This window comes from Mustela erminea, chromosome 1 (genome assembly GCF_009829155.1).
Source record: "Mustela erminea isolate mMusErm1 chromosome 1, mMusErm1.Pri, whole genome shotgun sequence".
Taxonomy (NCBI): Eukaryota; Metazoa; Chordata; class Mammalia; order Carnivora; family Mustelidae; genus Mustela; species Mustela erminea.
The window spans coordinates 21,603,964-21,631,208 of NC_045614.1; the positions used below are offsets into that span (position 1 = coordinate 21,603,964).

A 27,245-nucleotide genomic window follows, 5' to 3' on the forward strand; every position below is an offset into this window, starting at 1 on the left:
ACAGCATACAAATTGGCAGGATCCTGGTGTGGGAGTCCACAGGGCTGGCTGGGAGGAGCGCCAGAGAGGATGGGAGTGAGGTGTCCAGATGGCCACATGTTCTGCAGACCCCCAGGAGAGGGGTTAGAATACGTGGCAGCTTGTCCTCAGTGACCGTGGGGTAAGGCACCGGAGGGACTGAGCCTTGCCTCTGCGACCCTTCCCCAGGTGGTGAGCCTGATTTTGTCAGACGTGGTGGGGGACCCGGTGGAGGTGATCGCCAGCGGCCCCACCGTGGCCAGCGTCCACAGCGTGCAAGACTGCCTGCACATCCTCAATCACTACGGCCTTCGAGCTGCCCTGCCCCGTTCCGTGAAGACTGTGTTGGCTCAGTCTGACTCTGACCCTCACGGGCCGCACAGTTGTGGTCATGTGCTCAACGTGATCATTGGCTCAAATGCGCTGGCCCTGGCTGAGGCCCAGCGGCAGGCCGAGGCACTGGGGTACAGGGCCGTGGTGCTGAGCGCAGCCATACAGGGTGACGTGAAAAGTGTGGCCCGGTTCTACGGGTTGCTCACCCGAGTGGCCGGAGCCCACCTCACCCTGCCTGTGACTGGGGCCTCCGTGGAGGAGGAGGCACAACTCTGGGAGCTGGCAGCTGAGCTCCAGCTCCCAGACCTGCAGCTCAAGGAGGCCCTAGAGGCCGTGGCGGGGGCCGGGGGCCCTGTCTGCCTGTTGGCTGGTGGTGAGCCCACCGTGCAGTTGCAGGGCTCAGGAAAGGGTGGCCGGAACCAGGAACTGGCTCTGCGTGTCGGAGCAGAGCTGGGACAACAGCCACTGGGGCCTCTGGAGGTGCTGTTTTTGAGTGGTGGCACCGATGGACAGGATGGGCCCACAGAGGCAGCTGGGGCCTGGGTCGTGCCTGAGCTTACCAGCCAGGCTGCCACTGAGGGCCTGGACGTGGCTGCCTTCCTATCCCGCAATGACTCTCATACCTTCTTCCGCTGCTTCCGAGGCGGGGCGCACCTGCTGCACACGGGGCTGACTGGAACCAATGTCATGGACGCCCACCTCCTGTTCCTGCGGCCGCGGTGATGGCATGGATCATGGTTGAGTGCCGAGGAGACCTACGGGGCAGCAACCTGGGGCAGACCAGGGTTGGTCCCCAAGGCCTAACCAGGCCTGAGGGCCCCTTCTGTCCTTGGTGGTGGCTGCTCTGTTGACCCTGGGCCTCTGTTCTGTGCTCATTCCCCCAGCCAAACTGGCAGATGGGGGCCCTCTCCTCTCCCTCCTCTTGGCCATGACAGCAGCTAACCCTGAAGATTGGGATGAGCCCCTTGGCCTGTTGGCTATTCCTAGTCTTCTCCCCAACAGCAGGCAGCCCCTCTGCCGAGCTCTTGAGTGTTTTTTCTATGGGGGGGGAGTGAGAAGGACTGCAAATAAACAGAGCCACACTATGGGTTCTCTGTGTCTTCTCCCTCAGAGCAAAGACTCTGAGCTGCCGGAAATGGGGTCAGGCTGTAGCCCCAGCACTGGGCCTCTATAGGGGTTCCCCATCCCCCTCACTGCAGGGCACACTCGGCACTTGTTTCCCTGAAACAGGAGCTTAGGAAGGTAGAGCTTGGCCTCTGACACACTCACTGTAGGCCAGCAGAGACCCCTGGGAGGACAGGCCAAAGGCCTGCAGCCTGTGGGGTCTGAGAGGGACAGGCCAGCTGTCCACCTGTGACCCCTGTGGTCTCCCCATTACAGTCTCCAGGCTGTGCTGCATACCTTGCTGGGTGTGAGCCACTAGCCACGAGGGCTGATCTTGCCCTCTGTGTTTGGACAGCCCTTAGGGACAGGCCACACTGTTGGTTGAGCTGCCCTTTGTGTGTCCAGTAGCTGTTCCGCGCCACACAGGATTCTGGACCTTGTTTCCTTGTGTCAGGCCCATTTCCTCAAGCTGAAGTCCCAGTTTCTGTAGCTGCTGCTCTGGGACACAGTGCAGTTCCTGGTGCCAGCCTTGCAGTGGGGGTCTCCAGTGCTGAGATAGTGGGTCAGAGGATGGAGGGGGTCCAGCAGCTACCTGCCCCCCTGTTACCCGTTGGCTAGGGAAGAGGTCAGTGTGGGAAGAGAGCAAGAGGAAGGCTTCCCTCGGCTAGGCTAGCAGCCTGTGGTAGGAGAGGGCAGGGCTGCCATCCTACCTCTCTCCGGGCCCCCTTGCTCAGGATCCGAGCCCTCCGCTGGCTGCCCCCGCCGTACGCCACGGCTCCAATCCCTATATGAGTGAGCAGTAAAATCACATAGGAATAAAAAGCCATAGAGAACAGCGAGGCCTGGGGCTGCTCCTTCTGGTCCCCTCCACCCTGGCTGTGCCCTCGTCTCCAGGGGTATGAGGGGCTCTGGGCCAGGGCTGGCACGCCCTCCCCCTGGGAAGTGTCTCCCTTTCACCTACTTGGGCTCTGGACAGCCTAGCTGGCACATGGTTGGTGACCTGGGGACAAGCTGAGGCGAGTCACGTGAACCAGGCTCGGAGGCCAGGGAGGTTTAGGGAAGAGGAGGGAAGAGGGGAGAAGAGGGGAGTAGGCACCCCCCGGATACAGGGCACCGCTTCCTTTCCTTCTCAACTGGTGCAGAGTTTCCTCTGACGGCAGGGTCGTAGTCTGGGGGTGCGACCCCTACGTGGAGATGCCTGCGCCCTGTTGCTCCTCTGACAACCTCCCTGTTTCAGTCCTTGCCCTTGGGAGTGCGAGAGTTAGCGTGGGGTGTCAAGTTCCAGGCAAGAGCAGGACAGGAGGGCCGGGCCTGTGGCAGAAGTTTGAGTGTTTGTCTGCCCTGTCCTCAGTGTGTGTATGTGTGTGTGTGTGTGGCGGCATGTGAGCACACACATGTGGGTGGCCAGAGGTAGGGGATGGACTGCTACTTGTGCACTAGGCCACTTACATGCCTGCTGAAGGGTTTGGGTGTGGGTGGGGTCTTGCCAGAGGGCACCCCTGTGCCTCTTTGGCCCTTGCCATATGCCTGTGTTTGTAGGGGCTGGGAGGCCAGGGGCTGGATGGGGCCTAACCCATTAGCTTTGCTCATTTGGTATCCCCAAGATGAGAACAGATATATTTGGCTTCAATCTAGAGGACAATATGAGATAGACGCTGCATGGTGAGTGTTCAATAGGACTTATTATTTGCTCCATAAATTTCAATTATGGGTCAAAATAATTGCTCCCATCCTGTGGCTCTTGGCTTCCTTCTCTCCTGGCTCAGGTTCCTCTTGCCCCTGCGCCCACCTCATTTCCATTCCCTGAAGCTTTCCCTGCCCCACCTGGAAGCTTTTGCTGTGCAGGGTGTCTGTCCAGCATCCCCCACGCACACACTGCTGCCACCTTTACAGGCCCTTCCGTTCTCTGTACTTCGCATGAACTAAGACGAGCTGGGCAGTGGGCCTGGCCAGCCCTTAGGTATCGGCTAATCCAAGTCCCTATATTTCATAGCTGGAGAAATGGAGAGGGAAGGTGGCTTGTTTGGGGCTGCCCAGCAAGTCTGCCACAGGACCAGAAGGAGAGCCAGGTCGAGACCTGCTTGCCCACACCCTGTGGGGCTCAGAGACCCTGGAGCCCAGAGAGTGCTCAACCAGAGTCAGGGATCCCCTGTTGCCTCCCTGCTGGCCCTCGGCGGCTTAGGGATGGTGATGTAACCACACCTGGCCTGCCCTGGAACACAAAACAGATTTGTCGGACCCTTTTTGGCTTAGATTTTACAGTTCCGCTGCATGTATGATTTGGTAGAAAACCACATGGGGTTGGGTGACGGGTTTCTGCACAGCGTGCGTGTCTGCATCTCTATGCACATCTGTGCACATGTGTGTGGGGATGTGTGCACACAGCTGTGTGTCCAGCCCCGCATCTGAGCCATGCTCCGCTCTGCCCTGGGGGGAGGACACACAGTTTGGTGTGGTCAGCCTGCTGGAGATACAGTGAAGAAGTTGGGCAAAGAAGCTATAAAGGCTGGTAGAGGCCCACATGAAGGGCTTCATGTCCCTGCAGTGGGGATCAGACTTCACATGGACGGTGGTGGCAAGCCTCCTGGGATTTTGGCAAGGAGTGGTGCCAGGAGGCTGTTTCAGGACTGGGAGGCTGAGGCCTTCTTTACTGCAGGGATGGGGGATACTAGGGGGACACGCCAGGAGGTGGAGGAAGTCCAACAGGTGAGAGAGAGAGGTGCATCCCGGGCTGGGGAACCCCTCTCAGCTCCTTTCTGCCTGCCCCTCAGCAGCCTCACCACACCAGCCTTCTGCCAGTCCAGGTGACCATTTAGGTGTCCACTTTGGAACCAGGGTTAGAAGCCCTGGCTCACACACCCCTCTCAGGGCCTTCAGGGTCTTGCGGATCTGGAAGGCGGAGCAGCTGGGCACCTGGTGGAGGCTTTGGTGAGCGCAGGCACCCTGCCCTCCTGTAGGCTCTCACAAGGATGGCAATGAAAAGACCTGGGAGGAGCCCTGCAGTGGGAGTTGGGCTCTAGTTCCTGGTCTTGCCACCATCCTTTCTCCAGGTCTTGCTTTTCCCTTCTGTCTAATGGGGACAACAACATCCCGTCCTGCTCACTGCTCTGGGGAGGTGTCGGTGGTAGACGGATCTGGGTAGGAAAGCCCTGTGGAAGCGGGGTGCCCCGGAGGGAGGCAAAGAAGGGAGGAGGCCCCCTTCTTCTGGGCAGGGCCTGGGCTAGAGCCAGCAAGGCCTTGGTGCTCACTGACGGAGGCCCCCTGCCACTGGAGTAGTGCTCGCAAGGGATGGTCTTTGAGTTTTAAGTGGCTGCTGGTGTCACCGTGCCCTGGGAGGTCACAGAACCAATGTGGGGGTGGGTGGGTGTCGGCTAGAGCTAGAGTAAGCTGACCTACCCTGGGAGAGAGCCCTCTCCTGTCTCAGAAAAAAAAAAGGGTGGGGGAGGGCAGCCTGAGATCCCTGTGGGTCTGGATCATGTGTGAGGGATATGATGAGGCCCTGACTGGGGTGGGGGAGAACTGGCTTGCCTGCAGGCTAGGAATCCCTGGCAGAGTGAGATAATTCAGGGTGTGCTAGGGGAGGACAGGGGTCATGTAGGGCTAGGGGGATAATGACACTCCACGCAGGGTGTAGCCAATGGCCTGCATGAGAGTAGGGTCATGGAGCTGTGCGGAGCTGAGTCCAGGCCAGGATGGGTATCCTTTTTCCCTGAGACAGGGATGCCTTGGGGTCAACTGCTCCCGGGGAATCACTGGGGCCAGTCCCGAGGCTTATCCTTTCCCACTTCCCCTGGTTTGGGCTGCCCTTGGGCCTGGATGGGTTGGGCTGTGGCAAACCACCTGGGCCCTTGAGACCTGATGCCCGCAGCTCTGATTCCACCTCTCTGTACATGTTGGTCCATCCGGCGTTGTTGCCCGCTCCGTGCGAGGGAAGACGCTGAGGGAGAGTTGGGTCCCAGAAACAAGTGCCCCAGTCCTAGGGGGACAAATGCTCCCCACAGCTCTGCCTTATGGGTCACTACCTGCCATGACCTTGTACACGGATGGCTCCCTGGGGGTTCAGGGAGCTCTAGGACCTGGCCCTGCCCAGACCAGATCACCAGAGGCTGTATCCCCAAGATGCACTCACTGGAGAGCTCCCTGCTGGGCTCTGCATACTCCCAACCTTTCCTGCTCCTCCTCCAGGAGCCAGCCCGCAGAGCCACCCTGCTTGCTTCTCTAGAGAAGTGTGAGCAGCACACGCTCTGTCCCCATGCAGCTCTGCCTCTCCATCTCCAGCTCCAGCTGAGAAGGGGGCGGGGTCCCGGCACTGGCTTCTGCCCCCTTCCATCCACTCCTACCCACCTGCCCAGCTTCAGGGTCTCTGGATCTCCTGATGGCCTTGGGTCATCTCTAATAACTGCACCTGTAGCCCTCATGCGGGAGCCAGGGCTCTGTCTCCACCTGTTCTTCTCCTCCCCCTGTCCCCCGGCTTCCCTCCCTGTCCAGCTCAGGAAGCTGACCACAGGAGCATCTGGGCTCTGGTCTGAATCCCCAGTGTTCACTACTGTGGGTAAAGCTGTCCTGGGGATCCTATCTTGCGGGAGCTGGTCAGAGACCCCTGGCGGAGGGAGAAGTGCCCCTCCCCATATGTGGCTCTGTGGGTCTGGTGGTCAGGAGCTGGGGGTGAAAACAGCTAGCCTGTGGTGGGTATGTGTGGGGGTGCAGATCACTCCTTCTCTGCCCACACCCCACACCTGGGCAGTGGGAGCAGCCCAGCACATCCCTGACCAGCCCCCCAAATCCCAGTGGGGACAGGCACTTTAGGGGTCACAGCCCCGTGGACAGCGCCACTGCTGCCACCCAGCAACCTCGCAGCCACAGCCCTGCCAGAGGAGGGTTCAATGCCCTGGACCCCAGGACTGGGCATACACTCAAACCTTCAGGTGTGGCTATTCCGGGCAGCCCAGCTCCCGTCCACCCTGTGCCGGCGACCCCACCCCCAAGGGTCCCCGTCAGCCCAAGACCACCCACAGAAGCCAGGCACCGGGCAGGGTTGCCCCCCTCAGCGGCCAACGGCTGCCCCTCTGCCCTCGGCTCCTGCTGACTGCCAGGGCAGCGGGCACTGTGACTGCTGCGCCTGCTGCCCCGGGCCGGGAGGCGCCGCGCCGGACTGCCGCTGTCCCCACCTGCCCGCCCCCCAGGGCTCCGGCGGCCGCGCCCGGCGTCCCGGCTCCCCGCTCACCTCGGCGGCGCTGTCTCCGCACCAGAGGCACTGCAGTGTGGGAACTGTCCCGAGGAGCCAGTTCTCCGCTGAAACAAAGAGGTGGGGGAGAGAGAGGGGGGCAGCGGGAGAGGGAGAGGGTGAGTGAGCGGGAAGGAGCGGAGGCTGGAGGGAAAGAGAGACGGAGAGGGCGAGGGAGGAGACGGGAGGGAGGGGAACGCGGGGAGATCACGCCCGACTCCCGGGACTGAAGGGCCGGCGCCGAAGGGAGAGGAAGTGGGGAGGGGACGGAGGGGAGAGATTGTTCGAGGGGCCGCACGGCGAGGGGCGTGGGCAGAAGAGGGAGCCGGCTGACAGGCAGGGCTGCGGGGCCGGCAGCGGGCTGGGGGCTGGGCCGGCGCGGTGGGCAGGGGGCCCCACCCGTCCTCTGCCCGCTCTGGCACTTGGGTGGGTGAGCAAAGGCCCCGAAGGGGAATGGGGGAGAGAGGCGGGCCGCCAGGCGAGGGCCAGGAGAGGGGCTGGGCTGGCGGGCGGGCTGGCTGGGAGCACAGGGGCCGGGGACAAAGGCGGGAGAAGAACAAAGGTGTCCGAATGGAGGAATCGGCCCCTGCTGACCTCTGGGTGCCGCAGTCCCCAGCGTCCTGGACAGAGTCTCCTGAATGGAGGGCATGTCCGTTCTGGGGCGGTCCAGGCTCTGAAGTGGCAGCCGGAGGTCAAGGGGAGAGGGGATGGGCTGTGAGAGTGGGCAGGGCCCCTTCCTTCTGAGGGAGGTCGAACAAGCTGGCCGCAGGGACTGACCACATATCAGGATGCCAGTGTCACTGTCTCTTTGGGGGAGGGGATGGCCAATAGGGTCTGAAGCTGGGCCTGAAAAGTGGGTGGGGCAAGTCCCCTTTTAAGGAAAAGCATTTGGGGTCCCAGGAAGGGAGGAGGGGAGGGTGGTGGGCTCTGTGGGGAACGGAGGAGGGACAGGGATGAGGGAGTGGGGAGTTGGGGACAGGGCAGAGAGGAGGCTGGAAAAGGGCCACAAGGGTGGGTCCAGAGTCACAGCCCCTCAACAACAGGCCCTCGGTAGCAGAGGCCTCCCTCTCCACACCCCACAATTCTGGGGCTGCTTAATACAGGATAGGCTAATGGGGCACTTCCCTCCTGCATCTAAGTACAACTGTGCCAGGCAGGGGCACCCAGGAAGTCGGTTTGGGCTGCTCAGCGACAAGTCTATGAGTGCTGTTAGGACTGCAGGGGACAGGGGAGGTGGGGTGGCCTTGCCCAGAGTCGTCCCATCCCTCTCTGGCCCTGGGCATAGTGCTCTGGGCTGGTGCAGTCTCCTCTCATGCTCAGAGGCACAGAATGCCTTCCTAAGCCTTCTGACCAAAGGAAGATCCCCTGGTCTCATTGAAGACTCCTAGAAATTCCAGAGCACCTACGTTCTCTGGAGAACAGGAGAAGGGGAAGGAGCCATGGGCTGGCCTGAAACTGCGACAGGGAGAGGGGAAGACACTCAGTCCCTTGCCTTGCCCACCCTGCACAGAAAGGGTAAGGGCTAGATGCCCCTTAGCCGCTGCCTAGCCCCACCCCCTACCACCTGCTCAGCCCTTCCTGCCCCACCAAGCAGGGCCACATCAACCCAGCTCCCACTGGTCTAACTACATCTTCCAGTAGCCGGGAAGCCCGAGAAAGGAAGGAAACTACCACCTTCTTTTCTTCCCTCCCTCCCTTCCATCCTTTCCTCCCTCATTCCAACTTTTATTTAGAAATAATTTCAGACTTACAGAAAAGTTGTCAAAATAAGACTCGTCTAAGATACTCATATGCCCTTTGGCCATATTCAATTATTGTTACTATTTTACTTCACCTGCTCTATGTATTGGCTCTGTGTGTGAGTGTGTGAGAGAGAGAGAGAGAGAGAGAGAGAGAATCATGCATCATTTTTTCCCTGAGCTATCTGAGAGTAGTTGTAAGCATGCGACTGAAAGTTTCCTCTCTGCTTCTGTTTCCATCTCCTGGAGTCAACCGAAGGGAGCCCAGACCAAGTTGTATGGAATGAATGAAGCTCTGGAACAGGCAAGGAATGAGTGACGTCCCCGACTGGGAGCTGAGGCCTGGGGACTGGAAGCCCTTGGCCGAGGCCCCCTGAGAATTGGGCTGCCGGGCTAGATAGGAATCCATTTCTGCTCCTCCGGCCTGGGAGTCAGGGGGCCCTTGCCCACCGGAGCAAGCCTGTGGTGGTTGACGGCTGTGGAGCTGGTGGAGGGCGGGCAAGGCAGAGCTGGAAGGGCAGGGAAGCCCATGCTGTGGCCACTGGGCACACTCAGGAGATGGGGGACAGCCTGGCCTGGCCCTGAGCGGGATGGAGGAGACTCAGCTGCTGGAGGCCCTGGCCCCCAGCGCTGAATTCTTGCTTTTGCGCCCTCCCCACAACCCCATGAGGGACAAGGCAGGGAGGGATGGGGCCATCTTGATAGCAGGTCCATGCTGATTGGCTTAACAAGGGCAGGATGGGGGCTCTGGTCATACTGGGGTTTACGCGATGGTCCCTGATACAGGGCTGGCATTCCTTCTGTCCCACCCGGTGCTCTCAACTGTTTGGAGTCCCATCTGGAGGCTCTCCTTCAGAGGACTTCTCTCTTATCCCTCCTCACCCCCATCCAAAGGTTATAGTTAAGTGTGGCATGTAAAAAAATCACACCATGAGGGGTGCCTGGCTGGCTTAGTTGGTAGAGCATGGGACTCTTGGTCCTGGGGTCATGAGTTCTAGCCCAACATTGAGTGCAGAGCTTACTTAAACAAACAAATAAACAAACAAAAAACAAAAGAGAAAACTCCTAAAACCTCTTGTATCAAATGAGTCATACTAATAAACATTTGGGGAACAAAATCACACAGTGAAAGGTCATCTGAGCTCTGAAGCCCAGATTTCCTCTCCTTTATAGATGAAGTCCTCTTCCTCCAGGAAGCCCTCCAGACTTCCTCCGATCTTCCCACCTCACACGGCATCTGGGGGAATGCCAGCCCTGTTTGTTCCTTTGCTGATTCACACTGGTGCTAGATCGGCCTACGGCTTTGCTCTGCCATCAACCTTTCTCCCTCCTGCTGCCCCAGGTCACCCACCCAACTGAGGTCCCATAGACGGACGGCAGCGGCTTGCTCAGTCCTGCCAGGACACTGAGTCTCTCTGATGCCCCTGTGCCCATTGACTGAGAGTCCACAGGCTCTGGGGTGGCTGAGGTGCTGGGAGGATGTCGGGCAAGGAAAAAGGCTTGTTCAAGACCACCAGCCTGTCGGGCAAAGGCAGGCCTCCAGCTTGGGGCTCCAACCACCTATTCAGCACCTTGTGCTTCTTCTCCGTGGAGCAGGGTGGGGAGCCTGTGCAGGGTGGAGGCTGAGGGTCCTCTCCAAAGCCCACTTGGGTGATTGCAGGACCTGCAGAACTGAGGGAGGAATGTAACCCTCGCAGCAGTTACCCCCCACCCCTCCTGTATGAGAACCCAGGGTACACAGGCCTCCTCCCCCCTGCCCAGACCCCAAAGCGATTTCTGCCAATTAACACATACAGTATTTACTTAATTAGGGTAATGACATAATTAGTGTAAGTTGGGCTCCATCGCATGGCTTCAACATGCAATTAGGAGCCGTCAGCGGGAGGCGACATTGTGGAAAAGCTCATTCAATTCGGGTTCCAGCATGGAGGCCGGAGCAGCTGCCTGTACTTGGGAGGGAGGCAGGCAGCAGACACCATGTGTGTGTGTGTGTGTTGAGGGGGAGCGGGGGTGACAACGACAGGCAGCCTCGGACAGCACAGGATGGGAGAGTCAGTGGGGGCAGAAAGGCAGTTTCCAGGGCTGGAGGAGTCCCTGACCCCGCCTCTCTCATCCCTTATGGACTCTGCCAGCCCCGCAACCCCAGGGCAGGGCAGGGGTGACTGAGATTGGGGGTCTGAGCATTCCAAGCCCCTCCTCCCCCAAGCTATCTGCCTGAGATGCCACCGTTAGCTGGATCTGTCTTGTCTTCAAGGCTTTGAAGAGCCACCATCTCATACCCACTGGCTCGGTGGCTGCTCATGGCGGCCCTGTGTGGCCACAGACTACAAGGCCTACTGTTATCCTCATGGGACTAGGAGGGAAACTGAGCCTCAGAGCAAGGGAGATGGTAAAGCCAGACATGGCAGTGCTGACCCTAAGAGGCAGCCCAACATGGCTGGCGACTTCTGGAGCCCAAGCAGATCACACTCAGCCTCAGGGAGTTCTCCTGCCCGGAGGCTCCTTTTCCTGGGAAGGGGCAGGGAATCACGGGAGGGGGTGTGTCCAGAGACCCCTGCCTCCCCTCCCCTCCATAAGGCATGGGATGCAGGGCCATACCTTCCCAAGACCATCCACAGCTTTCCTAGGTCCTGGGAGCAGGGAAGTAAGAGGAGATGGGAGGCAGTGCCGATGTTGTGCCAATAGGGAAACTGAGGCTCTGGGACCTCCAAGAGCTGCCATGGAAGAGCATTCCAGGCAGAAGGAGCCGCAGGTGCAAAGGCCCTGAGGTACTAAAGGACAACTCACATGACTGGGGCAAGGAAAAGAGAAGGAGGTGGATGAGACCTGGGAGGCAGGCAGGCCTCTACGGGTCAGGGTGGGGCCTGTAGATTTTATTCTGTGTGGACAGGGAGTCATTGAAGTGTTTTTTTTTTTTTTTTTTTTTTTTTTAAAGATTTTATTTATTTACTTGAGAGAGAGACAGTGAGAGAGAGCATGAACTAGGAGAAGGTCAGAGAGAGATGCAGACTCCCCATGGAGCTGGGAGCCTGATGCGGGACTCGATCCCGGGACTCCAGGATCATGACCTGAGCCGAAGGCAGTCGTCCAACCAACTGAGCCACCCAGGCGTCCCAACATTGAAGTGTTTTAAACTGGTGAGTGATTCCCCTCCCTAGGAGTGATTTAAAAAAAAAAAAAAAAAAAAAAACTGTGGCAGTGGTTTGGAGGCTGGGAGACCGGGGCAGACCTGGGAGAGGATGGCAGCCAGGACTAGGATGCTTGCTGGCAGGGGATAGGAAGATTGCATCTGGGATTTTGTTTGGAAACCAGACCAACAGGACCCCTCCTGACTGTTGGCTGTGGGTTGTGAGGGAGAGTTGTCAGGGTAGCAATGTAGTTCCTGTCTTGGGCACATGAGCCAACCGTGTGGCCATTTTCAGGAGAGGGGGATGCTAGGAAGAACGGGCTGGTGACAGGGAGACTGAGGGCTGGGGGCAGGAAGGAAACAGTTGTCAGGCTTAAGCCTGAAGTTCCAGAGACAGTGCTGCTGGAGAGAGAGAGGGAGCTCATCATACTTAGCGGAGACACAAGACCCAAGGTCCCTGGTCAGCTCTAGGAACACAGAGATTCAAATGAGCCAATCATCTGGAGGTCTCCAGAAGGGCCAAAGCATGGGCCAGTTGGGAAGGACCCTCCTCTCAACGCCTCTCCCACGTCAACCGGGTGAGCCAAGACCACCTCCCCCCACCCCAAAGCTGGAGAAATAAGCTGATTCCACAAATTTGGCTTTCCAAATGGGCTGGAAGGTGTTACCATGGAAACCCTGAAGGCCAGCTGTCCAGGTAACCAGGCCTTGTGCCCACCTTCACAGGACCCCTTCGTGGCTTAAAATGTTCCGTCAGAGTGTCGGGGACTACTTCCCCCTCTAACACCAGGAGTTAGCTGTGCGTCCTCAGGTAAGCCCCTGACCTCTCTGGGCAGCGGCCTCCCGATTGGAGGCAGCTGGAGGAGTAATTCCCTTCAGCTTCAGCTGAGGCAGGACAGGCAAAATGATGGGGCGGGGGGAGGGGCTCTGTCCCCACAGGTGTGGCCCATGGTCCCTGCCTCATTCCCATGCCCAAACTCCCAGTTCCGTGGGGCCCACTCGTGGCAGGCGGGCATCACTCCTGGGTATCCCCTCTGCGGGGCGAGGAGGCAGCTGCCGCCGCCAAAGCCATCCTCCAGGTCCCTTGCTCCTCCATGCCAAGCACATTAGGGAATAATTAAGTAAAAATAGGCCTTCCGACCAGTGTAGCTCATTAAGGCCTAATTAAGTTAATTAGTTCCAGGTGTGGATGGCGAGGCTCAAGTGAGGCGGCGGCTGTTTGCTGTAATTGCATTTTCGAAGAAGCAGCCGTGGTGGCGGGCGGTAATGGTGGCGGCAGAGGTGGTGGCTTCCTCCGAGGCCTGGAAGCCCGCCAGGGAGTTCGGGAGGCTGCTGCGGGGCTGTGAGGGGTGGGAACTCCAGCAAGCCTGGACCACCTACAGAGAGCAGTGGCCCAGGGTCAAGGTCAGCCAGGCCCTGGGAAACCTGGGCTCCCAACCTTGCTAGTTCTCCTCTCTGCAGGGGTGCCTTGGGACTGGGGTCCTGGGGGAGGGATGCACAAAATCACCAGCAGGCATCCTCCCTGCTCACCAAATAGGGTGGGCCCGCTGTGGCTGGTCCATTGCATTCCCTCACTCCCTGTGACAGTCCCCAGGAAGATCCTCAAATGGCTTTGCCGAAGGGGAATGTATGCCTCCTGGTGAGGCAGCTGGTGGGACCTGTAGGAATCCACCTAAGTCACCCTCTCCTTCTGGCCCAAATCCCCACTCAGGTTCCGTTCTGCAGGTGTGTGGCTCTAAGATGCCCTCTCTGTGGTTCAGGGTGGGAGTGCGGCCACTCAAGTCTGGGGCCTCTGCAGCAGACCTGCTGGCCCCTTCAGTCTCCCACCCAGATGTCTTCCTAAACCTACTTCCTGCCCCAGTTCCAGGACGTCCCTGCAGCTGTGGTCCCATCCCATTCACTCTGTCCATTTGGCTGCAGCTCACTAGGCTTCCCATCCGGGCCAGGCTGCAGGGCCAGGGCTGGGGACGCAAGGCTGGCTGAGGCAGGTTGGACCCTGCCCCCGTGACACCTTTGGTCTCTCTGAGGAGGGAGACCTACTAATGGCTCCAGGCCACACAGAGTTGTCAGACCTTCGAGGAACGCTGTGGGCACTGTGGTGACTATGACCCAGGTTGAGGAGGGCGTCAGTTTCAGTGCCCAAAACTAAAGGCCTCCTGGTCAGAGGGTATGTGGAGAATGAGGGGCCAATCAGGGAAGGGGCCAGTGGGGGGGGCACGGAGGGGTCTAAGGCTGGGGAAGTGGGAGGGGGCAGTGGGAGGGTGGACTTGGTGCACTGGTTGGCTGAAAGGGGGTGGGGAAGGAAGAGCCCACAGCCTCCAGGAGAGGGGCTTTGGGAGTAGGGCTGGGTTCTGAGACCCCCACGGGGGCGGGACTAGAGTGAGGCAAGTAAAGTATCTAGGATGCAAAATTGTAGGCATTGACTCCTAGCCTTATGTCCCCATCTGTGCCCTGTCCCTGGTCCTCTGAGATTTCTAACACAGTGGAAGCCAACCTTGGGGTCGGGACAAGGGGGCTAATTCTGGACAGGGTGTCCCCTCTGTCTTTAATCCCTATCTGGGTGTCCTGCCTTCTCCGCTCCCTCCAGGGCTGGGGTAGGGCTGGGATTGACCCCTTAGTGTCTGACATGCTCTGAGCCGGTACCCCATTTCCATTCTGATGCCCAGGGACAGGTACCCCATCCGGCTTCTTCCTGCCTGCTCTCATGACGGGGGGCTCCCTGCCACCTGGGCACCCAGTCCCTTGGCTCCGGGCATTGTAAGAAGTGCTTTGGTGGGGCGCCTGAGTGGCTCAGTCAGTGAAGTGTCTGACTCTTTATCCCCATGCAGGTCTTGATCTCAGGGTTATGAGTTCAAGCCCTAAAGTTTGCCTCTACGCTGGGTGTGGAGCCTACTTAAAAAAATGTTGGGTGTTATTTTTTTTAAGATTTTATTTATTTTTTTGTCAGAGAGAGAGTGTGTGAACACGAGCAATGGGAGCAGCAGGCAGAGGGAGAAGCAGGCTCCCTGCTGAGCAAGGAACCCCATGTGGAACTCAATCCCAGGACCCTGGGATCATGACCTGAGACAAACGCAGATCCTTAACTGACTGAGCCACCCAGGTGTCCCTAAAAAAAAAAAAAAAAAAAAAAAAAAGGTTTTATCCTAAGCTAATACCCTGAGCCTTGCAGTGTTTTCTAGCTAACAGTGGCCTCAGCTCTGTCTCTGACCCTTTCCCACACCTCTGGTAGGTCTGCTGATCCCCTCTCCCAAGACAGCTTAACCTCTCTGAGCTTTAGTATCTCAGCCTATAAAAGGGGAAACAATGTCAGTCACCACCTTCTAGAGCTGGTATGAGGAATAATGACAGGATGTGTGGGGCGCCTGGCATGGCCTTGGCCCCAGAAGTCCCCTGCCAGCCTCAGGCGGCAGGCTCTGCTGTGTCCCACACACACCCAGCCCAGACACAGAGCTAGTCCCAGAGGAAGACGTTCACGGCAAAGAAGAAGTAACATTTTCCTGAGATGGCTGAGTGGTTCGGATGGGTTCTTTGCTCAGTATTCCCTCCAGCAGTAGGAGCCGCCTTGGCCCCTCCTTCTGGCTCCCTTCTTCTCAGGTCTCTCTTTCAGGGGGACTAGCCCTGGCTGAGAAGGAGGGGCGCAGCCCCACCTGGAGGGAGGTGTCTGCCAGTAGGTGTCTCTGGGGCACGTCACCTCCTTTCCATATAAGACTGCAGTGGTCGTGCTCACCAACTCCCAGGGGCCTGAGACCTCTGTTTCTTGTCTGAGGGAAAAGAGCACCACTGAGGAAGAACCGACAGTGCAGAGGCCCAGAGCAGTGAGGAAAGGTGGATGCAGGGAGGCCAAGTCCTGGGTGCCAGGGGTGAGGCCAGGGGAGCAGAAGATGTGGGCTATTTGTGGGGCTGGGCAAGGAGCTGGCTTTGTGCAGAAGAGGACTTACTCCTTCTTCTCCCGCTGCAGGAGGGAGGGCTTGCTGTTACTATAGACTCACCTTGTTTTTACACACTGGGGCTCCAAGAGAAGAAGGGACTTGCCCAAAGTCACATAGCAGGTGGGACCTGGGCCGGCACAGACGGCTCCCCCCCACCCCCCCCGCCCCGCCCCTAGATCCTGGTGGCCAGGCTCCTCCCTCTGCGGTACGTCAGTGGAGGGACCACCTCACCTCCTGAGGCTCAGTTTTGTTTGATTTGGGGGCCTGCCTTGAGGTGCTGGGTCCCCCAGGTGGTCTTGGTAACCGTGGCCTGATCCCGGCCAAGGCCGAGCTTTACTCTCTGCCTCAGTTTCCCCAGTTGTACAGGAGAGTTAAACCAACTCAGGTTTGGCCTGTACTCTTTTCACCACCCCCACCATGGTGCACCAGGGGAGACAGGTGGCCTGTAGCTCCATGCATGCATGGGAAAGTGAGGTGCAGAGAGGGGACAGGAGCACCTGGGGCCTGGGTCACCCCCAGGCTTGTCGACCCAGCTCTGAGGGTGTGGTCCGCGGCCAGGAGAGGTGGCTGCAGGGTTGGTGGCCAGAAAATCCCAGGCTTTCTGATCTCCAGTGTTCTGTAACCTGCCCTTCGGCAGCCCCTGCTCTGTCTTGGGTTCACAGCTCCACCCCTGCTGAGGGTATCCCCCTCCCTGCTAATTATGACTGGTCACAAAAGCTGGACCGTGACCAGACAAAGGGACAGGGATGAAAGTGCTGGTTGTCATGGCAACCTGGAGGGTTGCTGGGACCCAGGGGAGGGGCTTGGCTATGTGCCTGGGCCCAGGCATCTGGATGACCTCTGAGCATAAGCCAGGATGGCCCAGGGGCTCTCAGGGGTTCCCCCTCCTGTTCCATACCCACCAGAACCGGGCACACAATGGGAACCTCACCCCCTCCATGGCAGCACCTGCTCCCTGTGCCTCCCCTGGTGGCCCCATTATCCTGCACCTGCTGCCCTCCCCCACATCTGCTCCCCAGCCCTGGTGTTCTTCCCAAGGTGCTCCCTGCCCATCCCCAGGCCCAGCTGCCTGCTCTGAGGGCTAGCCAAGAGGGGCGGTGGGACCAGGAGGGGTCACAGGGAGGGCCCTGGGGAAGGACGGAGGGTCCAACTGCCAAGCCAGCTCTGCCTGCCCAGTGGTGGGTGTGCTCATCTCAAGGGCTCCTTAGGGGACCTCAGTCTCCTCACCTATAAAATGGGAGCAGTCATTTCTGCCCTCACGACCTCCACGAGTAAGTTTCTCTCTGCTTGGAAGGAGCTCTGAGGCCTGGATGTCGCCAGAGCAGGTCAGGTTAGACAGCGAGGTTGGGAAGAGCAGAGGGAAGGGGTTGTCTTCTGCAATACCCTCAGGCCCGCTTACCTCTGTTAGAACACTTGGAGACCTGAATGCCATCCTGCATACTTAGGGATCACAGATTGGAGGGGGAGATGACATTTTCCAGGGGACCCTCAGGGTCGAGGGGACCTAGGCAGGGAACCCATCAGTGCCAGGTTCTTGAATGACTGATCAGGATTATTATGGAATTCACTTCCCACACACATACAATACACACAACAGGAAGAGTGCACACTCCCACGGGGTCCCACGGAGACCGCCTGCGGGGTCTCTGGTGTTCCACTTCAGGTGGGGAAACTGAGATCCAAGGAACTGTATTGTCTGGTTCTCTGGCATCCTACCAGCAGGTGGTGGAATGGGGGGACAATGGGGCAGGAGAAGTAGGAGGCCGGCCAGCGCCCCCCTGCTCCCGGAAATGATTGGGGATCCCCATGGCAACTGGTTTTTGTCTTGTGGCCCACATTCTAGTGACTCCCTATATCCTATGTGACAGCCCCAGGTTCCGCTTGTACTTGGGCAAGGCCCTTCCCTTCTTGCCCCCTCAGTTTGCCCACCTGGAGGGTGGGAGTAGATTGCCAAGGAGGCGATCAGCTCCAGCTGCTGCCCTGGCTGTTTGAATGCCCCGTCCCCCACCCTCCCCAGGTCGGCACAGGCCGGCCACCGATGGCAGCGCCCACCTCTCTGACAATGAGGAATTTCCTCTCTGCAACAAACCAGCCTTCCTGACCTGTCTGGAGTTTCTTACACACTCCGTCTCAGATGTGTGGCAGGGGCAAAGCTTTTGCCAGGAATGGAGGCATTTGGGGGCACAGCAACTGTCCTGGTGTTCCTCAGGCCATTCCGTACAGGAGGCCCCAGGGCAGACCTCGGCATGTTTTGTGTACCCCACTGTGCAGATGGAAAAACTGAGACCTAGCAAGGGAAGAGACTTTCCACTGAGTTGGCAGCAGAATCTTGACCTCCTGCCCTGTTCAAAGAACTTTCTAGGGGTAGGTCAGAATGGCAGGCTGGTTTCCAGACTCAGTGAACTCAGGTTCCCTGGAGGAGTGGGGGTGGTGCGGGCACTTGGTGGATCGTGGAGGCAAGATAATGAGGCTAGTCCCAGTCTGCAGAAAGATCATTCAGTCGGTGTTCACTGAGTTCCTTGGGGCCAAAGGGAAATCAGAAGCACTCAGAGCCTAATTATGACAGACAGCTGCCTCTGTAGCTCCTTGGTGTCCCATGGAAATTCTTGTGGAAGATCTCACTGTCTGGGGGCCAATCACTTGGACCCCCTCCTGGCTCCTGCTCCTGGAGAGCTGGGCCTCAGCATTCTAGACCTTATTCTGGAGCATGGTTTGGAATTGCAGGTCGGAGGTGGGTAGGCTGGGGAAAGGGTATGAAGACGGGGTTGTGTGCAGCTGGGCTGCTCTCGGTGGCTGCCATCTCCAGAGGGGTGGCCCCAATGTGGGGTGCTCTGTATCCTAGTCAACCCATAAGAATTCAGGACTGATGGACTGGCAGGGCTGCGGGGAAAAGCAGCACCACAGCACCCCACTATCCCCGTTGTTTAAGCCGCCCTCCAGTTGGGTGACCCAGCAGTGGACCAACATCTGGTCACCTGCCAGGTGGTACTGGCCATGGTCCTCAGGCGCCCCTGAGGAGAGTATAAGTGTGTTCTGTGGGCTGAGGCAATCAAGGAGGACTTCCTGAGGAAGTGTAGCCTGAGATGGGGTGGGAAGTTGTAGAAAAACTGAAAGAGGGAGGAGAATCCAGCTGGGAAGCTCCATGTGAGTTCAGGTGGGAATGGCTTAGGGCTGGGGGCCAGGATGAGGACTGAGCCTTCACGGGGTCCTCAAGCTTCCAGTCCCCCAGAAACTTCTACTCCTCCCTGAGATCTGGGCTTTTAAGGTCTTGTCTGCCAAGCTGACCTCATGGATCAAAGGAGAATTAATTTGTCTCCATTTTTATTCATCAAAGAAAATGCTGGTTGGAGCGGCTGAGACCAGCTGACCAATAGAAGAGAGGGGGAAGATCAGAGGAGGCCTAGGGAGAGGGTGGGCCCCAGACCTCAACCAGTCCTCTGACAGCCCCCATGCCTGTGACTCGGTTTCTCTCAGGAGCAGCTCAGGGCCCCTGGCCTAGAAAATCAGAGGGAGATCCTGGGAGGCCCAAGAGGCTGCCTGGGGGCAGGTGGGGAGTGATAGCTCTAGTCATCCTGTCTGGATGCCTGTCGCCCTCTGTTCCGGCCGGCCGGCCACGTGAAGGGCTCATTCTATCTCCTATTCACATGGGGCTTTCATCTCTGCAGCCGGTGAAGCATCGTTCCCAGCCTCGGCTCAGGCAGCAGAAAGGCACAGGGGAGGGGCAGTCCGGGCCTGCCATGCCCTCAGAATTCTGCCCCAAAAGGCATGGGCCTGGGAGCCCTGCACAGCCTGCCCACCCAAGCCCGAAGCTTCCAGCCCACCAGAGATAGGGTAGAGAACCCCTACTCACTCACAAACTCTTGAAGGAACCAGGTCTTATCTATTTCAACAAGAGCAAGGCTGGCTTCCCTTCCAGCCTATACACGGCAGAGGACTGCCTTCCCACCGCAGGAGGGGCAGGGGCCCAGGGTGGGGTCATGGCTCGGCCCCTTGTTCCTCCCTCAGGGAACAGGTAGGTGTGGCAGCCTTCAGGGCAGGGCAGGAAGAGCAAAGCCTGAACCTGTGTCCAACCATTGGAGAAGATGGGGGCATTAGAGGGTGGACATCTGAGACCCATGAAGGCAGGGACTGACCCCAATGTCCTGCCAGGGAGGAAGGCAGGCAGTCAAGCCCATCGCCCACACCTGTAGAGGGCAAAGTGGAGCTGGCAGGATTGCTGGGTGAAGAAACAACCCCTGGCCTGCACACCCCAGGGACACAACAGTGACCATCTCATGGTGGGGGTGAGGGGATCTGTGGGCTGGGCCTTTTGAGAGTGGACCTATCCTGCAGTGGCCTATCCATCTGTCTGGCAGCCATGGCCCCTGTGATGTCATCAACCCACTGCGTTGCTTGGCAACTTTCCAGGATTAGCGCTCTGCCCCTGTCATCCCTGACGTCCCACCATGGGCTGATGTTGCCCTGGCAACCCGGATGGGTACTGCAGCTTTTTGGACAGCTGTACCCAGTGTAGGGAGTGCCAGGAAAAAGCCGAGAAGCAGGTGCTTATCTATAGGCTGAATAGGGTACATGGCCTATCCCCAGACCCACAAAGGAGCCAGGCTGGCCCGAAACAGGGCTTTGAGGGTCTTTGTCTCCTCAAAGAGCTGTGGCCACCTTTGCCCCCAATCTCCCTCTTACCCCTTCTTTCCTTCCGCAATGGTCACTGAGCACCTACCATGTGAATGCCAACAAGGAAAGCAAATAACACCACAGTTTGGGCTTCGGGAAAGTTGTACCAGCATTGGGTCTTGAAGGATGAATAGGAGTTGGCCAGAAGCAGGAGCTGGTGGAGAGAGGTGTTCTGGGTGGAGGAAGCAAAGCCTGTGCAAAGGCCAAGTTACTGTCTCCAGCCACAGCTTACACTCTGCCTCTGTGCTCCTCATGGCCGGGCCTCTCTGGATCGCCCATTCAACAAACACACTTGTAAAGCAGAATCCAGTTCAAATCTGAATGCTTAGTGCTCAGCTCCAACTGGGCACTAAGCCAGCATTGCTAAAACGTCAAGTAAAGTTGGACATTTGTCTAAGGAACCTCAGGTCCTACCACCTCCCCCAACACCAACCTGCCTTACCAAGCCTCAGTTTCCCCATCTACAAAATGAGGCCAATTCTGAGAGGGCTCCCTGGGTAAGGGTTCTCAGGTTGAGGTATTGTTTTTCAATTTTCTTTTGGTTTGTAACCCACCTCTTACCCTTAGAGGAAAAAAAAAAAACGTTAAGACTAATACACCGGATATCTGTAAACTTTCACATTTCTCAATTGTTAGTATTGGACTGCTTTTGTTTCATCTCCTCTCTATACTTATCTTTATATAAATTTAGCTGAACCATTTGAAAGGAAGTCACAGCAGCGGACGTCCTGGCATTTGTCCTGAAATTCTTCGGCCCACATATTAAGACAAGGACAGTCTCCTATATAACCACAATACCATTTTTTCACATCGAAGAAAACTAGCAGAAATTCAATATTTAGGACAGACAGGAGGATCAAAGCCTGAACCCATGCCAGGTCTTTGGAGCAGATGGGCACCTGAGGCCAGAGATGGGGGAGGGGGGTGCAGGAGCACCTCTGCCCACCCTGAGGAGTTGAGGAGTTGTAGCCAGGTGTGTGTGTGTGTGTGTGTGTGTGTGTGTGTGTGTGTGTGTAAGCTGAGCCGCCACAGAACAGAAGCGACCCTTTCCGCAGCGACCTAACCATCTGGCTCACAGCTGTGGCTTAGATACGAACTTCCTCAATTATTACCCCCCAATTATTTACATAACTTTAATTTTTATTTTATTTTTACTAGGATGCAATCAAAGTCCTCACACTGCGTACGGGCTGTTTTGTCTCTTACTCTAGGAGAGTGCGGGAGGGGAGATGGGTAACGGAGCCCGGGTTTGACCGCCTAGGGGGCGGTCCCTGTCCCCAACCCACCCTCCGGGTGAGGGAAGCGGCAAGCGCGGGCCTAGGGGAGCGTCGGGAGCCGGAGCCCGAGCAGACCCCTGGAGCGTTCGCGGGCGGAAGTACCGCCCGCCGCGATGATGGCCCCGCCCCCTAGCAACAGGCTCCGCGTCCCTCCCTAGAGACGGGCCGCCTGACCCCACTCCGCTCGTTGGAGCCGGTAAGTCGGTGGCGCCGAGGGTCCGCAGGGCGAGAAGGGGCAGGGGCACCTCGACTAGGCGCAGAGGGCGAGTGAACCGGGAGGAGGACGCCCTCCCGGCCCAAGATCCACGTTCCTACGTACGAGTCTGCGCACCCCGTTTCCCCAGCCTTGGCCCGTGGGAAAGGAGTGAGGCGCGCTTTTAAACAACCCTGCAGAAAAGTCCGGTACTTACTAGGCCGGTGTTTTGCCACTCCCCCCGCTTGGCGAGGCTGTGGCCTTTCCCCCGTCCCGCTCCCCGCCCTGCGGAAGGCACCTGCAGGGAAGGAGCCCACCTCCACCAAACCCTCAGTCCCTAACCTAACGTCACCTGTGTCCGTTCTTAGTCCTCCCTATCCCCACCTGCAAATCCGCAGAGTACTGCGGCACCTGTCTCGGAGTGGTTATAGACATTAACTGATTTTCTTGCTTGACTCACTTCATTTATTCATGGAATCATTTAGCCAGCACTTTCTTGGCACCTACGGTGAGCCAGGCCCCTGTCCAGTCCCGCGGTAGGTCGTGAGGTTTCAGAGATCAACGTTACTTGAAAATTCCTGCATTTGCAGCTCTCATGATCACCTGGCAGGGCAGACAGGTGTGCACATAGAATACAGGGAGATGTTCACTGGAGGGAGGAGCCTATGACAGCTGGGGAAGCACAGAGGGGCTCACCTTAGGTGAGTACTCTAAAAAGGTGGGGAGAACTCCAAGCCTTTGTGGTTATTACTGTCCATAATATTGTTTGCCAGCTAACACCACCAAGGAAAGAGACTTCAAAAATCCTTTAAGCCACACATGCCCTTTTTATATGACACCTTACCTAGAACCTGGTGTGTGAAACAGATGCAGGGTCTTCATTGAATCAGGGGGTGGATGGCTCTGAAGCCCTTCTGCTTAGGCTCCCCTCCTTATAAGCACTCACTTTGCAGAACCTCAGGGCTCCTCTGTGCACAGTTTGAGAACCACGGTTGTGGCGCTTAGGGACATGGACCTTTGGGTCAGCCAGAAGTGAAGACCTCCATTTCCATTCTGGTTCTGCCATTTCCTGGCTGTGTGTCCTTTGCAAGGTCCTTGTCCTCTCTGGACCTTAGTTTCCTTGTTTATGGATTAGAGATGACAGTAATATTTGTTGTGAGGATCCAAAGCCCTTGTTTATTTGTGTCCAGCCAGCCAGTGCCCAGCGGGTGGTTGGGTCACATGGGGTTGAATGACAGTGAATCCACCCCCAAAGCTTCTGCTAGCCAAGCTATTAGGACTCCCAGGTGATCTGACTGGGGAGAAAGAATACCTTGGGTTTAAATTCCAACTGCCCCTCTTGCTGGCTGTCTGAACTTGCGCAGGTCCGTTAACCTCTCTGAGCGTCATTCTCCCCAGCTCTGGGAAAGGAGGGTAGTCTCAGTTCTCACCTCAGAGGTTTGAATGAGATGTTGCAGGAACCACATCTAAGCCTCTAATAGCACTCCCCGTTGCAGACACTGTGCCTGCTGGGGTCACCCCCACCATCTTACTGGTCAGTTTCCCCCACACAAACAGGGGAGAGTGCCCAGAGTGACCTGCAGAGGCTTGCTGGCAACGGTGTCCTCACACTCTCGCCAGCCCTGCTCATTCCCGCACAGACACCACCATCACCTGTGGGGCTGACAGGAGATAGAGGTGTGTCTGTCTGTCTATCTGTCAGCAGGTCCCATGCACACCAGCAGCGTACAGGTGCTCAGAGCTGGGGTGGAATGGGAAGGGAGCCTTGGATCTTTGTAAAGGGCCGAGGGATGGAGGGGAAGCAGGATTCTGGGTTTGCAACTCCCTCTCATGCCTTCCTTCTTGGGATGTGCCTGAATGAGGTCCCCACTGCCAATCCGCTCAGAGGGAGAGGGCTCATAGGAGCAAGAGCTGCTACCCCCCACACTCCCCATCACAGACTCCCTTTGCCTCCAGCAACATTGTGCTTTCCTGGACATTTCTCCATCTGTTATCTTGGCGGAGCCCGATGACACACCAGCTCCGCAGCCAAATATATTGAAACACATTTGAAAGCTGGGGAAACCAGAGAGTGGGAAGCCCTCCTGTGGCGTGGGGTCCCCAGACTCTCCAAGAGCTGCTCTGTTCAGTGATTTCGTTCAAAAATGAGCAGACCTCTGTGTGTTTGCAGCCACGATGGGGCTGAGCCTCAGCAGATCCTCTGTCCTTTAAGGTACTCTGGGAAGGGCTGGTGACTGTCAGCAGGATAGGCCAGCCTCAACAATGTTTTTGGCGCTGGCCTTGGGAGGTGGCTGGCCACCAGGGAGTGGATTCAGGGAGCTGAGTTCTGGTAGGCCACGCCTGACTGGCTAGAAGCTGGGCTGCCTTTGGGCTCAGAGTTTGGGGCTTCCTGCCAGAGTCCCATCTGCCTTTTATGGGCCCTACTGTGGCCTTGCCAACTCCCCCCCTCCCCTCTTCTTAGAAATGGATTCAGCAGCTGCCCTCAGCTTTAGCACTGCTGGGTAGCTTTGATCCAGACAGTCCTGGCTGCCCAACCTGCCTTCCAGACCCCTCCAGGCAGGATTCCCCTGCAGTGATCCAACAGGAAGCCTAGGCCAGCCAGGCGCACCTGGTGGCTAAAATGGAGATGACAGAGCATTACATGCCCAGCCAACAAGGCAGCCTGTACCACAAGTTTGCTTTGTGCCAGTGTGCGGGTTTGGGGTGGGGGGAGTGGGGAGAGGGCGTTGCTTGGGTCAGCGTAGGCGTTTGTTAAGACATTTCTCACATGCAGCACCCAGGGAAGGCCCTGCTGTCTCCCAGGGGGACCCGCCTGGCACTGTGTCTCTGTCCAGATTAGGAGACCCCTGCCTCTGTCCCCAAGCCTGCGTGGAGGGCTGTGGCTTGTTGCAAGATGCAGACAAGGCATCCCTGTGTCCTGGTGCCCCTGGGGGCTGAGCATAAGCTGGCAAGATCCCAGTAATGCCAGTATCTTCTCCTAGGAGCGCCCTGAGAAGCAGCATGGAGCAGCCTAACAGAGAAGGCCAGAGCCCAGGAAGGACCCCTCAGGGCCCAGAGTGCGATGGGACTCCCGTGGACCAAGAGTGTGGTCTGAAGAGGACCCATGCAGACCTAGAGTATAACCTGGGGAGGATTCTTCTGGGACCAGATTTTGGGTCAGAGAAGCCTCTCCCAAGTGCTGACCCCGATCCCCTGCCTTCGCCCCTGTCCCCACCCACGCTCTCAGACTTGGGGCAGCCCCGGAAGTTGCCCCTGACAGGCACTGATAAGAAGTACCCCCTGATGAAGCAGCGTGGGTTCTACTCGGACATCCTCAGCCCTGGAAGCTTAGATCAAATTGGGGTGAGTGTGGAGCTGTCCCCTACCCAGTCAAAGCTCTCCTGTGGGTTCCAGTCACCACCCCCCTCCCTTCTTTCCTTCCTCCGCCCCTCCCTCCCTTTGTTCCTTCTCTCCATCAGTCCATTTCTTCACTTGTCCGTCTGGCCATCTAGCCATCTGTCTGTCTAGTAAATTGTCCTTCCATCCGCCCATCCACCTGACCATCCACCAGACCATCCACCTGACCATCCATCCGTCTGTTCCTCCATCTACTTGTCCTCTCATTCAACAGTTCATTACCAAGTATCTCCTGTGCGACAGGCCCTGGGCTGAGCACTGGTGACAGTGAAGATGAGACATCTATGTCCGTACTGTCACGGGGCAATGGCTTTGGTGGGGGAGTCCTCCCCCAGCTCTGGTTGGGGAGGGGTTCCTTGGACAAGGTGGCATACCATGTGTTTACTGGGTGGCTGGCAGGGGGCTTGAGGACCCTGACAGAGGCCATGGCCTGTGTAGAGGAGGAGGAAAGAAGGTGAGGGGACAGATTAAGGCTTTGGGGGAGGGGGACATTGGAGAGGGGATAACTAGGGGAAGGTTCAAAGAGCCCCAGAGTCCTGGACAGCCTTAGGAAAGTTCTAGCCAGGACGGGTCAAGAGAGATAGGGCAAGAAACCACCAACCCTCACTATGCTGGGGGTGCCAGACTTGCCCTTGGTGGAGGAGACATGCACAGAGACACACGCTGGCACTGTGGTCCCTCCATCTTGTGGCTCAGCCCCTGGACACAGCAGGGGTGATCTCAGAGGAAGGAGGGAGCTGGAGCTGTGCAGGACCAGAAGCAGGTGGGGTCAGGGGTGTCCTAGGTGGCTGCAGCTTATTGTCCACTGTGGCCTCTGAAAGGGGAATTGTGGAAACTCACTGGTTCTGCCCCATCCCCGCGACCCTGGGGGTTTCCCGGTGGGTTTGGGGGAGACATTTGGCCTTGTGGTCCCTCCCAGTTCCTGCCTCTCCCCAGGATGTTTACACCCCCTCAGAGCTCTGGGATTTGGTTTTAGGAAGTGTGCCGTGGTCCCTGCATGAGCCAAGACCTCCTGCGACAGGCCGACCTTGACCAGTTTACTCCAAACGGTCAGTGCCCAGAGGGGCAGGGTGGATGGGTGGGTGCATTTAGAAGCAGGACCTCTGGTCTTAGAGAGATTATTTCTGCTTGGCTTGGGATCTCAGTTTCCTCAGCTGTAAAATGGGGGTAACAAGACATAAGGTGCTTTGTGAGGACCAAGCTAATGGTTAGTGCTCAGTGAAGCACAGCTTTCTGTTCCTCTTAGCAGAGCTGTGACGAGGGCTCCACGGTGGCTGAGCTGCTCAGGGCCAGAGCATCCGTTCTCTGCCTGGCTGAAGACACTAGGGTGTTTACTTGTGTAAATTCTGTTTTCTCCCTCCCCTGGAGCATGAGCTTGGAGGAGGCCAGGGCCGTGTCTGAGTGGTCCTCGCAGGGACACCAGCACCTAGAGCAGGACCTAGCATAGGAGATCTCTGCTGAAGGGGCAAAGGGTGACTCTCCTTCCTCCGAGGCTATGCACTGAGTCTTGTAAGGTCTGGGACAGGACTGTGGGGTGTGGGGCCGTCTCCACAGGAGAGGCAGCAAGCTGGTTGGGGCCCTGAGTGGCAGAGAGGAACTGGCTGGGGACCCTCCCACCTGGCTGGCAGACGGGATAACCCCTTCAATCAGGCCCCTTCAATCGCTCCCAAGCTCTGGGAGCGGCTTGACTCTTTTGCCGGCATCTCCCAGATTAGTCCTCTCGGTGCCCCTGAGCCTTGTGGGATCTGGGAAGCCCCAGAAGTGGCCCAGGAAACAGCACGTGTATGTGCATTTGTGCAGTGAGCTGAGGATCCGGGCTATTGTGCTCTATAGTCTCCCAGACAACTGGGGCTCAGAAATGCTTACAGAGCACAGATCTAAAGGCTGTGTGTGGCTCCCACCATCCATGGGAGAGTGGAGTGGGGTTGCTCGGCGGCTCTGCACCCCCACCTGCCTGAGGAAAAGCAGTCCCCCAGAAGGCCACAGGATGGTGGCTTCCAGGCCATAGAAGTCCACTCTGTGGCTGGAAGGCCAAGGGGAGGACTTGAGAAGCCTGTCTGGGACTCACGGGCACAGCTGAAGGCCAGGCTTGGTTGTCTTCACCCTGCCTCCTCCTTGGCCCCTGGGATTCAGGGCTGGGCCCAGAAGCCCATGATCCTGGGAGGGGAATGGTGTCGTGGACCCACAGGCTCAAAAACATGATTAGCCATGCCTTTTTGGTACTGTGAGGTTAC

At 57.8% G+C, this 27,245-nt stretch overlaps 2 protein-coding genes across 14 annotated transcripts in view; both read left to right on the forward strand.

The window, feature by feature from the left end:
* Positions 1 to 1,440, forward strand: part of GLYCTK (glycerate kinase) — a 36,102-nt gene extending 34,662 nt beyond the window's left edge. For all 12 annotated transcript variants that reach the window (XM_032321505.1, XM_032321495.1, XM_032321570.1 and 9 more), the window contains one exon: positions 208 to 1,440. In XM_032321505.1, coding sequence (XP_032177396.1) covers positions 208 to 1,074 — 867 coding nt within the window. In that variant the 3' untranslated portion in view covers positions 1,075 to 1,440. The remainder of the gene's footprint in view (positions 1 to 207) is intronic.
* Positions 1,441 to 21,526: 20,086 nt separating this feature from the next.
* DNAH1 (dynein axonemal heavy chain 1) overlaps positions 21,527 to 27,245 on the forward strand; it is a 74,980-nt gene continuing 69,261 nt past the window's right edge. For both annotated transcript variants that reach the window (XM_032321474.1, XM_032321483.1), the window contains exons 1-3: positions 21,527 to 21,618; positions 24,597 to 24,957; positions 25,988 to 26,060. In XM_032321474.1, coding sequence (XP_032177365.1) covers positions 24,616 to 24,957; positions 25,988 to 26,060 — 415 coding nt within the window. In that variant the 5' untranslated portion in view covers positions 21,527 to 21,618; positions 24,597 to 24,615. The remainder of the gene's footprint in view (positions 21,619 to 24,596; positions 24,958 to 25,987; positions 26,061 to 27,245) is intronic.